The sequence below is a fragment of the Hyposmocoma kahamanoa genome, unplaced genomic scaffold (genome assembly GCF_003589595.1).
Source record: "Hyposmocoma kahamanoa isolate Upper Pololo Valley unplaced genomic scaffold, ASM358959v1 94, whole genome shotgun sequence".
Taxonomy (NCBI): Eukaryota; Metazoa; Arthropoda; class Insecta; order Lepidoptera; family Cosmopterigidae; genus Hyposmocoma; species Hyposmocoma kahamanoa.
The window spans coordinates 6,202,732-6,215,823 of record NW_020654878.1 but is presented as its reverse complement, the minus strand read 5'-3'; the positions used below and the strand labels follow the sequence as shown (position 1 = coordinate 6,215,823).

The following is a 13,092-nucleotide window of genomic DNA, read 5'->3' as shown; positions in this document are numbered from 1 at the left end:
CCACGATAACTAATTTTTATAAAATAAAAATAATTTGTCGAGTTCTTAGGTTTTCGCGATTGTTACACATAGGAAATGAAACTATTTTTCCGGATTTAAATCGCGTATATTTGTTTTTTCAAACAAACCGACGTTTCGGGCCCTTTACGGATCCCATGGTCACGGTTGACTGAGGTGGTACAGTCTTCAAAAATAATTTGTTTCGTCGAAGAACTAAAATAATTTCAGTAATCACACAAAATTATATGTACAAGCAAGAATAAAAATTGATGAGATACAAATTCAGAACGCATCCGAAGATAAACTTTTTCTTTTGACTAAAAAAAATAGTGACGCCTTCCAAAACGCGAATTTGTCGAAGAACTATAATAATTTCGTTAATCACAAAAAATTATAATACAAAGAAGGACAAAACGTATGTGGTGTAAATTCAGAACGCACCCTAATACAAACTTGTTTTTTTCACATTTTCATTTTAATTACTTCAATTTCAATACGTTGGATTGAATTGTACTGTAATAAATTGAAAAGAAACAAAACATGAGCGAGTCTCAATCTAGCGGTGATGAAAAACTGATTTGTTATAGTTCAACTGTTTTTTCATCTACCATTTTCCTCGCTATAGTGAGATGAAAAGTTGTATGTTTCGTTCGGTTCAATCTTACCTGCCTTCTCTTGCTCAGGTTTCAATACAAGCACACGCGCCAAACAATAACTTTGCAGCCTTGCATAACAAATAACTATTATGATATCAAGCTGTGTAACTGACAAGTCGTGCGGGTAATAATCGACCGCATATCCATGACAGTTGCAATGCCATTCAGAGCTTTGAGCAAACATCTGAGGAGCACTCTACTGAGTCCGTCACTCTGAGAAATAAGTTGACAATTCTCGTCTGCCTGTGATTTCACCAGCACCCCTAACCTTATTTACTTACTGCTTGACGGCAGAAATTGGTAAGGCGGCAGTACTTCTCTGGACGAACCCTTTCACAAAGACCTCTACTGCTATTAAATTATTTAGACACTAAATACTATTTACACACTTGTGACTTATTAATGATAATAGATCTGATAAAAGTGCATTGCGACGAACATCTTTAATTTATAATAATGAAATCTGAAGCGTGGTATACCGACCCATGATTTTGACATCAGTTAAGAAACTTTAAAATTTGAATGAATGTATACGAACTGTTTTTTTACCGTGAGTTGACATCACAATTTGGTATGACAGATGTACAGTGCCCTTAGCGGTCATAAGATGAAGTTTTGTTACTTTTAATAAAATATGTAAACATTTTATTATAGAGATTTTTTGTGAAATAACTCCACTAGTATTTATAATGATTATTAATACAAAGATCAGACATATACAAAAACCTTTTTTCGTTGGTGACCCATCAGTAGTCCCAAATGCTGTGGCTGCTCCCCCAGCCCCCGCGACCTAACCTAACCAAACCTAATACCGTTTTTGCGATACACATCCAACATATTCTGAAAGAAAAACAGTTTCGTTATAATTCGGTTTTCGATGTAATGAAAATTCGAACAAACGTTATTTCGGAAAAAAATCGAGTTTGTGATGTATATAGAATACTGAAAACCTTTTTCCTTCGAGTCTCATCGTGTCGAAAAAAAAAGGTTTTCAGTATTCGATCTTTATATTAATAATCACTCGTAAACATTTTGTTTACAAATATTTTACGCAACAACTGTCACTGTAAACTGAGGTAGCAGTCAACATTTCAAATATTTCAATAAAATCGTTATTGTTACAGCATTTTACTATCTCAAAGCCAATGGAAAAATTGTAGCAGTTTTAAACGGGTATACGTTTTGTTGCGGGGATCGCAGTAAATACTCGAATCGTTGGATCTGCAGCCGCCATAATATTTGCAAAGTGGCATTTAGTGCCACAAAGGACGGGCAAGTCATCAGATTCCCGAGCCTTGGACATAGTCATCCACCATCGAAATTTCGCATTCTCAACGGAGTGTATAACAAATTTTAAAATACGTCCCATTTATAAGCTGATAAGCAATAACGTGTCAATCGATATGTTAATAAGTATTGCGAAAATGGCACCTACAGATTTTTTTGTATTTTTAGATAGCTTTTTTTCAAAAAGTACATCTAATTTGAAGGCGCCCTTATAGTTGTATCAGATGTTACTTTAATTGTATTTTGTAAAATCATTCATATTTTATTTGTATATAATCTAGATAGAAAAATATAGAACATATTTACACGAACGCTAAAAACAATTTCAATTATGGTAACAATGTTCACATGAATCACTGACCACAAGTACCAGGACGTTTAATTTTAAATACTTATAACATTGTTTTTACCATTTACCACGTTTCGAGAGTTTGCAAGTGCGCGAAACCGGATTCATCCCCTAGTTGGCTACCCTTAAAGTTTATTTAAATATTTGGAACATTTTCTTCGAATTTAAATGGGATCAATACTGAAGTACCCTCTTTCCAACAAAAAAAAGAATCATCAAAATCGGTTTATTTAGTATAGGTCAGAGATTCATAACGAACGTTGTGATCATATTTATTTTTTTTTTCTGGAGGTCCTCAAAATATGTCCAGTACTGTAAAAAGATGTATAAGTAGGGTCAGGTGAGGTAAGAGGAACACCGGGAGAAAAGGGACTTCAAGCTTTAACTCATAATCAAAAGGTTATGGTTTCTCAGTCTATAAAACAGAGAAATAGATGATTTTAAAGAAATGATGTTAAAATATGTATTCATAATCCAAAAGACGGAATAAACAAATTAATACATTACCTTTCTTCATAATTCTTAATTACATTGCTGAGCACCTTAACCAAGGGATGGGACGATTAATTCGTGCGCCTGGTGATAAGCAACACGCCTGTCCATAACAGTTGCGCTGCCATTCAGTGTTTTAAATCACAAGGATCTGAAAAGCCCTGCACTAATTATTAATATTACGTATTATTACTTAACAGGATCTCTTACCCTATCTTTTGGGGGAAGAGAAACGTTAGTAAAGGGTCAAGAGCACGTCAAACTTGACACTTAAGATTTAAACCCGTATGCCACTTACGATAAGAATGGTCCAAAGTACAAAGTGTCAAGCTTCACGTGATCTTGACTGTACAATTTACACGTTTTCGACAAATACATCGTAAATATTGAATTTCACGTAATGATTCTAATTTCTTATACGATGTATTCTTCCTAGAATTCAAAGCATTTGACTGAAAATAAACTGTTCCTTTAACCCCATTTGACTATCTATAGAAAGAAACAAGAATTAATTTGAAGACCAGTAGGGCTAGCACAATAGGACACGACTTCCGCGAGGGCTACATAAAGCGCCAGATACTGCTTTTCTCGCACAGCGATCTCGCGCCTTATCTATCTCGCGCAAGTCGGGCCCTTTCGTGCTAACCCGACTGGGGCCTTAGTGTAAGTTTTCAAGTATGTAAACTTATCGCGTTTGCGGTAATATTTTAATTTAAAGCTTACAAATATATAAACAATTAAGATCTAAATTAAAATTTTAACGCAAACTCGGTAGTTACGTTTGAATGATTACAAATTCACACTCAGCCCTCTGAAGACGATTATATCGAATACGAAATGTGTCAAAGTGTACATTTCGTTTTTTATAAAACTAAATTGATAATTACATAAATACGTCGATTTATTATTATAATCTCTATGTACCTACTAGTAAATGTATAATTGTGTTTTAGTTCAAATTGACAGCGAAGTACTGTATAATGGTTTTTAAAATACATTTTAATTTTGCAGTGTACTTTTACATTAAATCTACAGGGAAGACTGTAGCTATATTGAATGGGTACTCTTTTTGTTGTGCTGTTCGGAATAAGACAACAAATCGTTGGGTGTGCAGTCATCATCATACTTGCAGGGCTTCCTTCACAGCTACAAAGGAGGGCGTGCTTTTGCGAAATAATTTGGAGCATAATCATCTGCCGCCGAAATTTTGTGTTCGCGACGGTTTATACGCGAAATGTTGACTAATTCGTTAACTAGTTTGTTATAAATTTGTTATCATTCCTTTGTTAAGTACTGGTACTGATCTCCGAGATTGAGGCGTTTGTGATGTTATTTATTGTCGACTAACAATTTTAATAATTAATTTTATGACAATAAAATTTTAATTTTTTGGAACATATCTTGATTTTCTAAATGTGCTTATAATCGCGCTGGATGCTGAAAGTGTATAGCGCAGAACCGTTTCAGCGTGAAACACACAGAGAGCGGGTGCGGGTCGGGTCGGGCCTTTGGCGGGTCCAGTTCCGTTTTAACTGCCACGCAGGGGACCTGTGTTCGATTCCCAGGCCGAGAGAAATATGCGTATGTATATAATTTGTGGCTGTCTATGTGTGTCTCCTTTTCACCCGTGATACAGGGTTTTCCTAGTGCGGGCCTATGAGTGTGTGCGTTATTTTTTTTGATTCCAAGTGACGGGACGAACAAGCCGTGCGCCTGGAGGTAAGCGACATGCCTGTTCATAACAGTTGCAGTGTTACTCAGAGCTTTAAATCATAAAGATCTGTACCGCCACTGCGCGCGTCACCCTGAGACATAAGTTGATAAGTCCCATGTCCCTGTAATTTCACCAGCACCCTTACCCTTCACAACCGGAACACAGTAATGTGACCATTACTGCTTGGCGGTAGAAATAGGTAAGGTGGCAGTACTTCCCTGGACAAGCTCTTCCACAAGAAGCTCTACTGCTACTTAAATTATTGTAATGCTACTTTATTATTATTATGATGGTGATTTATAATTCAAAATAACACTTTTTGGCGATTCACAATTCATTATTCACTTTTTGTCTTTATTTCTTTTATCATTTAAAATATTATGTGAGATGTGAGATTTATAATATATAAATGAAAAAGAGAATCGTGAGACCTGTACGTGTAACAGCAGCAGCAGGTTTGTACGGAATTATGCAATAAATAAGAAGAAATAAGGTTTAATTTCTTTCAGATTTATGAACACCGTGCAATTATGTTTCTGTAAATCTACTCAAACTTATATAAATACATTCGTAACACAATGCAATATCTATATATAAGTACCACAATTGTCGATATAGAACACCCTTGCCACCGCCTTTATTACGAATGGGCGTACCTTCCAATTATGACAGAAAAAGTACAATTCGATTTACAATTTCATGTTGTTGTAAATAAATTATTTTCGTCAATATTGTAACTTACACCCATTAGTGTTGCAAAAGACGACACTACACATATTATTAAAAGATTCATTTTCTGCATCTACTAACGATATGTTTTGTTCCCAGTATTATTTTATCCGAAATCAAATGGGAAAACCGTAGCTGTATTGAAGGGGTACACGTTCTACAGTCAATTTCGGAGCAAAACCACGAATCGTTGGCTATGCAGTTGCAATCGCGTATGTAAAGCGTTCTTCACGACGAGTACGAAAGACGAGGAAATCATTCGGGCAAATACGGATCATAATCATCCACCACCGACATATTACATATATAAAGGAATGTACACGAAAATTGGATAACGTTTCATGGTAAAACTCATGTGAAAACATGACCTGCAAAGAAATAGAAGCTACACTAAATAATTAAGTTCAGTATAACGAGCGAGCACTAATTATAAGCAAAATACATACATACATGGTGCATGCATTGAGACTTTTTAATAATACGACAGCAAATCACTCTGTATTTGATTTGTGTTGTGCTACCATAGACACGGCCACGCGAGAAATGACCAAACGCCACTTTGACACATCACGTAACTGGCGATGATTATACTGGTTTTTTTTACAATTGTCGTATTATTTTTGTTTTTTTATGAGACTGTGATCTTTTTAAAAATCTCTTTTTGGCTTTGCTAACCACTTTATATTGTTTGATGTTGGTGGAAATTCGTAAAGCATACGATTTAAGTATACTATAATTATATCATTAAATTTGTCGGTGAATTTTTCTGAAATGTATAAACAAAAATAAAATAATTCATTAATGAGTTCCTTATACCTATAAGTCTAATTACTTAGTAATAAACCTGAATTTGTATTGACAGTAACGTGTTTATATCAATATTTTGAATATCAACTGTACGTTATTACGAACAGTTGTTAACAAACTTAGTTGAATATTATATAAATATAAATATGCACTACACACTATACACTACGATTTTCAATTATTATTTTTTAAATATCATAGTCTAGAAGTCTATCCGCATACATCAGTGCCGTCACGTGAAGATCAGTGCCGTGAATGTCAGTGTCAATGAAAAATTATCTTATCCGTAGGTACTTGTGTACAGTGACGACGTGACGTCAGCATTGCTCCGACACCTGCCGTGTGCCGACACGAATTTCTAGCTAACAATATTTTAACTGATTGTACGGGACTGCGGTACTATAAATGTCTAAATTAACTAGCAATCACGACACATATGAGCGTCATGACTGAGGAGTGCGAATAGATTTACTATAGCGATGCGCGACTTTGAATGTTAAACTAATCATTCGAATGGGTAAATCATTCGCCTAAGTCAAATCCAAACACAATCATTCGACTCGAGTCGAACGATTAACAATACCGAATGCCCCTGTCATTCGGTAGGGTGCACGAGTCGAGTGATTATTATATAGGAACACCTCATTCATCATGTCAAATATCCCTGTCCCGTCATATTTACAGTATTTACCATGTGTCAAAGAGGGCTAGGTGATCAGGAGCAGAAATGCTCTATGGAATTTATGGATTAGTACTACTAATTAGTAATGAATGATCATTCAAATGATTCGAATACGAAAGTTAGTAGGTTACTAATTTGACATTGGAATGACAGGATTAGCGATTACTAACGAGTCGAATGTCGAAATCATTCACAATCGCGTCAAATTAAGGCATTATCAGGTTGAACCAGTCAACAAAAGGTTTATATATGCATGCAATAAGAGACATACTGCATTTTTTTTCGCTGTTATGGACATAAAGTTTTTTCTAGCAGATTAATGCAATTCCGCGTCGACAAGTGTGGTGGTTCCCCAGCAAATCACGATACTGGACGGTACGGCACTGATCTTCATGTATCGGCACTGATATGTGCGGATAGACCATAAGCAATTAAATGTCAATGTCACCGTGTCGTTTATGACACAGCCGGATTTACATTTGTCTGAAATGTCATGTCGTGACGCGTCATAATGGTATCGGCTTCATACACACAACACAAGCCGTCACATCAAATTGCGACACATTAATATAAATCTAACCATATTAAATGTATGAAACCGGTACCATTCAGATGCGTCACGACACGACACGTGAGACAAATGTAAATCCCGGCTTTAATAAAAATTGCAAATCGTTAATTGTGAATGTATTAATCAAAATATGTTTTTAGTGTCATTCTACGTCAAGCCTACTGGAAAGATTGTTGCTATACTTAAAGGCTACTCGTTTTACCGTCAACTTCAAAGTAAAAGTACGGTTCGCTGGATGTGCAGTTGCCATAAAACGTGTAAAGCCGCTTTCATCATGAAAGAAGAAGTGATTATTAAAGCTAAGACGGATCACAATCACCCGCCACCGCAATATTACATTCATGACGGAGTGTACTTAAAAGTTTGAACATTGTTTGTGTTATAATTATTAATACAAAGATCGAACACTAAGAAAAATTCCTGCTACCCGGCTGGATTAACGACTTTTTTGGCGTAGCGCCATTTGTGAGAAATGTATCAAGGTTTTTCTTCACTCAGTCAGGTACTTTTCTAAGGTAAAGTAAAGGTAACCAAAAACAAGATCTGCAACAAGCACATACACAAAATGAGTAAGGTTTGCTGGTTCGGTCCGTAGCTCAGTTACGAGAGCACGGCACGGTATGCCGAAGGTGCTGATTGGTATCCAGCTGCATCTCAAATTTTCTTATAGTTCGATTTTTGTTTTAATAGTTATAACTAACAAGTGGCGTAATTTCACAAGAAATAATTGATATCGTTGTAGTAAAACAGTGATATTCAATTAACTTAACATTGTTTGTGTTTATAATATACTAGTATTTTATAATAAATTTGTAATGACACGTTTATACACAAATGTTTTTATTAAAATTGAATTTTAAAAAATGAAGTGTCGTCTTATTTTTAGCAACCATATCTTCAGATGTGTTTATATAATTTGATTTTTAAACTCTGCTGTATCTATTAGTGTTGTATAAAACTCGAGTCCGTGAGTCTACATTTATAAACTTAACTCAATTCACAAGACTTCACTCATATAGACAGAGACTCCACTGCTCGATGTATTACAAGCCTGTCGAGTTTCCGAATAGACTCGAGTTCGCCATAAGGGCTCGAGCCTATTTCTGTAACGAGTCGCGCTCGAGTTCAAGTCTGTTTATGTAACGACTCGAGCTCGAGTCTAGTAAGTAAGTACCTACTGAGTGGTGTTGTGATGTGTTAAACTAGTAAATAATAAAAATGCGATGCTTATGTAATAAAAATGTTTATATTTTTCCAAAATAATAAAAAATAATATCCTTACCGTGTCGATGGCATACACCGTATTATAGTGGTTCAGAATTTACCCACGCTAATTAAAAATTAATAACATAAAAGAAAAGATAAGAAGACACACACTCAATTACTACAGTAACAAAATAGTTATAGAACAATACTGAGAATAAAACTAAGAAATACTAAATGAAATAAGCATCTTATGTCGCTTTCCTTTGAATATTGAACCTTGTTCGTCGTACTCGAGACTTTGTAGAGTAGGAGTCGCTTCGAGTCGAGTTTTGTTCTAAACTCGAGTTACGTTTACGACTCGAGTTCTTTTTTAAATTGAGTCGAGTTTATAAATGTAGACTCCAGACTCGAGTTGTTTACAGCACTAGTATCTATTCCATTACTTTTATATTTTTTGTTTTGTTTTTCTTTTATTAATAAATAAGCGTCTACACCCTTTCAGTGTCTTTCTACAAAAAAGTCAACGGTAAAATCATTGGTCTATGGAAAGGATACTCTTTTTGCTTCCACTGTAAAAGAAAATTGACGAGTCGCTGGAAATGTTCCAGTAGTAGCAGGTTTTCGAGAAATTGCAAATCCTTCTTTAGTATTACGGAAAACGGTGAAATAACTCGGAGTAATCCGTACCATAATCATCTTCCACCAAAATTTACTGTGAATCAGGGTTATTTCTATAAAATTTGAGTAGCGGCTCCACTTCTTCGTTTCGACAATACATGTATGAAACTAGAACCTAAGAACTTTGCTATAAAACAATGTTTTTTGATCACATATAATGTGTTTCCGGTAAATGGTAAAAAAACCCTGGTAAGAAAAGGTAAAGAGAAGACATAGAATATAGAAACTGTTACGTTACTCAATGTTACGTTTTCTAGTGTAATTTGTTTATCTACGAAATAAAGACTATTTGGGTTTAAGTTTTAGTTTGAATGGTATAGGAATAGACTTATGTTATGTAAACAATTGAATGAAATTATAAAATGGTTTGATTGGCAATAAATAATGTTTTGGGAGAATAGTTGCTGCAAATTTATGATTTGCTAATAGGGAAGAGAATACTTCCGCAAGGTAAATTTGGCGTATTTTCTTTAAAAAATGAAGCGGAGAAAATGCATTAGTTATACTTCAAAATACCCGTTAGTATTTTTTTAAACAATATGATCTAAAGATATATCGTCGTTTCCGTAGAAAATCAAAGTTGCATCTGACAGCCGATAAATATTCCGGAAAAAAAAATGCCGAATTCCGAAATAATCCGTCTCAACGAAAAACATTAATTTGGAGTTATTTTAACTACCACATTTATATACACTTTTAAACATTCACGTTTAATTTTTTTTATGATATCAAGTGACGGGACGACGCATTGTACTACTTTACATTGAAGCTTTCGAAACTGTCGGGAAAATAGGTAAGTATTAGTGTTTAAAGGCTTTTATTCCCGTTTTCAAATGTTACCCCGTTTATCACACCAATTACCTGATCTCAATTTAAGGAATTCCCTGTACTACGAGTAACTGCTACACATAATATCCAGCACAGAATCAATTTAGAAAAGTTAATTTCCCAAATTGATCGTATCGGAAAAATGAACACGGACGTCCTAATCCATCAAATGCAAGCAAACCGTTGGGCCACAGAGGTCGTCAAAAATGCATCATGAGTTCGTTTGTAAAAAAATAAATTCTGAAATAAGCCGACCCCAGCAAAATGAACCGTATTAGTACGGGAAAATTTTGAATTCGGGCTGAGGTAGTATCGACTTTAGGTCTTACAGATTCTTTTTCTAATAATTGTAATGTACCCTATAATGTGTTATTTACTTTTCAGTGTTGTTTTATCCCAAAGAATCAGGGAAAATTGTGGCAATATTCAGAGGATATACATTTTATTGCAAAACTCGACGCAAGAGTGGAATCAATTTGTGGCTGTGCACGAACCATAGAAATTGTAAAGCAAACTTCACGTTGATCAATGAAGAAGAAGTCACTCGTGGAAACACAGAGCATAGTCACCCGCCTCCTACCTTTTGTATACATAATGGACTGTTTGTTAAAACTTAAGACGCATCCCCGAGCAAAACGCTGCGGTAGACGTTTTATCTTTTTTTTTAGTAGATATCTATTCGTTATTTAATGAAAAATCAATCAATTAAAAATACGTTACGTTTGCCACAATGTGTTACATTGCCCACAGAACTAAAAAGGCACTGTCTAAAATTTTAATCGAAATTTTATATATTAATTTGCCTTTTAGTTCTGTTGTAAGCAAGTATTAAATAAGTCACATTTAAGTTAATCATGCCGTTTGTAAGCAGTCATAATATTTAGTAAAAAATGTAAAAAAAAGGAAATTAAGGCTTTTTTCAAAATGGTTAATTAAAATACAACGAGTTTTGTTTGTACATGTCTTATGTATATTTAACACAAATAAACTGCTTTCCATCTGGTGAAATGGTGGTTAAATGCGCAGTAGTTTGTGCTTAGGATTGTATTTGCATATTTTATTATTATTAATAGATTGAAGAATGTGGGGCACTTTGGTTACGGAATAAGAAGTCCCAGGTTCACTCCCGTCTATAATGCTTTTGAAAAAATATGGATCACACACATGTTTTTGACGTTACACTATTGTTTTAATTTTCTAAACTGTCTATTTTTTTTTATTCTATTGTTCTTCAACCACTAATATAAAATGAATTAATTAATTAATTTTATATTAGTGATTCACGTACTGCACACACCAGCATATTTAGCGGAGAACTAGTAAATTCTTCAAAACAATGCAGTGATATTTCAGATGTAGTCTAACTTGAAAATAAAAACTTATCATTCATTGTCATCAATTTGTTCTGATTTCCTACTAAAACGGTTTGCCGATTTGTTCTAGGTTCATTTTACATTGTTATAAATTTCGAAATTCGGGTTGAATTTTTTTTATTTATTAAAATTTAATTTAATTATTGTAAACCGTTACAATTTTCAAATTTTCAAGGGTTTTCTGTTTTGTCACAAAAAAATGCATTTTGTTTAAATTAAATTTTTGTCTCAATGGAGGTTGAGGAAGGGTATTAAGTAGATTCTATTATTTAGACATAAACATTACATACTATTTCATATTTTAAATACACATTTTTTTCCATACGTTTGAAGTATTTTACAAAATCTAGGTTATTTTTACAATGAAGTACTTTTTTTAAGTACATTTTTTGCACTATCATTTTCTAAAAAAGTAGTATGACAATTGAGTGGTATTCGCAACACACCAATATATTTACATAAAATACGTGCACAAAGTGTATGACTCTGTTGTTATGCCTTTAACAACTATCACCGTCGCGCTTGTAGATTTATTTACCTTCCTCTGAGATTGTTTATATATTGCAACTAAGTGAAGCATTACTTTGCCGCGATAAAAAATAATTATTCTCCTATAAAATTATATTCATATAAACAAAATTGGACACTCTGATCTTCTGACTTGTTATCATTACCAGTTTTTTTTTGTTTTTCGAAATCGTCTAATACATGGAATATCGTGTTTATTCACCAGAAACTCAGTATGAAGACTCTTCTAAAATTTTATGTTTTTAAAAAAAAGTTTAGGGATTATGAGTTGTTAAAACATTGTATTATTATTTGTCTGAAAAAATCATATCCGCTTGAATCACTAATTACGTTTTTGTGAAAAAACCCCTTAAAGAGGGATTCCGTTTGTAGAATTATTTTAATATTTTGTCATACAATTGTGTCTCGTGGCCACGTCGTTAATTAAGGGCGATTATTTGCCTAATTTAAAGCGGCCAAAATCGCGGGCTTCTGTTAATTTATAACAAGTCAAATAACGTTTTTTAAATTATAATTAAACAATGTTATTCTTAAGTTTCATATTGTGTTTGTTATTTGTTTATTTTTTGCCTAATTACATGTTTTCGTATTTTAGATTTCTCTTTTGTTTTTGACATTTTAATCACAAATATGTATATTATAGACTATGAGAATATATATTATTTTATAGACGTATTATACATATTTATAATTACTTTTGCTGGTAAGCATGTTTAAAATTTTGTATACCAATAATAGTCCGAGTAATGTCAATAACAAAATCATGTAATTTCTTTCAGTGTTATTCTATAACAAACCTAACGGAAAAATTCTGGCGGTGTTACACAAGTACACATTTTATTGCCACATGCGCAGTTACACTACTGAACGCTGGCCGTGCAGCAGCTGCAATTCGAAGAAGTGCAAAGCCTTCCTAATCACTACAAAGGACAGGAAGATCATACGTGCCAATACCAATCACAATCATCCGCCACCCAGATTTCTTATTCATAACGGAGTTTTTATGAGGGTATAGTTATACTTACGTAAACGATAAGCTATATCTTCTCGTGCAAAATACCATAGTGTCGCAGGGCAAGCGTATTTGACAAGTGTGTGTTGCCAGTAATGACTTACGACACTGACACGTGGTTACTCACTATGGGCCTCATAAGACGGTTCAAGATCACCCGACGAGCAATGGACATAGCTC

General features: G+C 34.1%; 1 protein-coding gene across 15 annotated transcripts in view; it reads left to right on the top strand.

The window, feature by feature from the left end:
• Positions 1–13,092, top strand: part of LOC113237741 (modifier of mdg4) — a 563,531-nt gene that overhangs the window by 285,629 nt on the left and 264,810 nt on the right. The window contains exon 5 of one of the 15 annotated variants that reach the window (XM_026474350.1): positions 1,781–2,028. The exons of the other annotated variants lie outside the window; for them this stretch is intronic. Within the exon in view, the coding sequence (XP_026330135.1) occupies positions 1,781–2,013 (233 nt within the window). The 3' untranslated portion in view covers positions 2,014–2,028. Of the gene's footprint in view, positions 1–1,780; positions 2,029–13,092 lie in introns of those variants that run through there. 15 annotated transcript variants of the gene reach the window in all.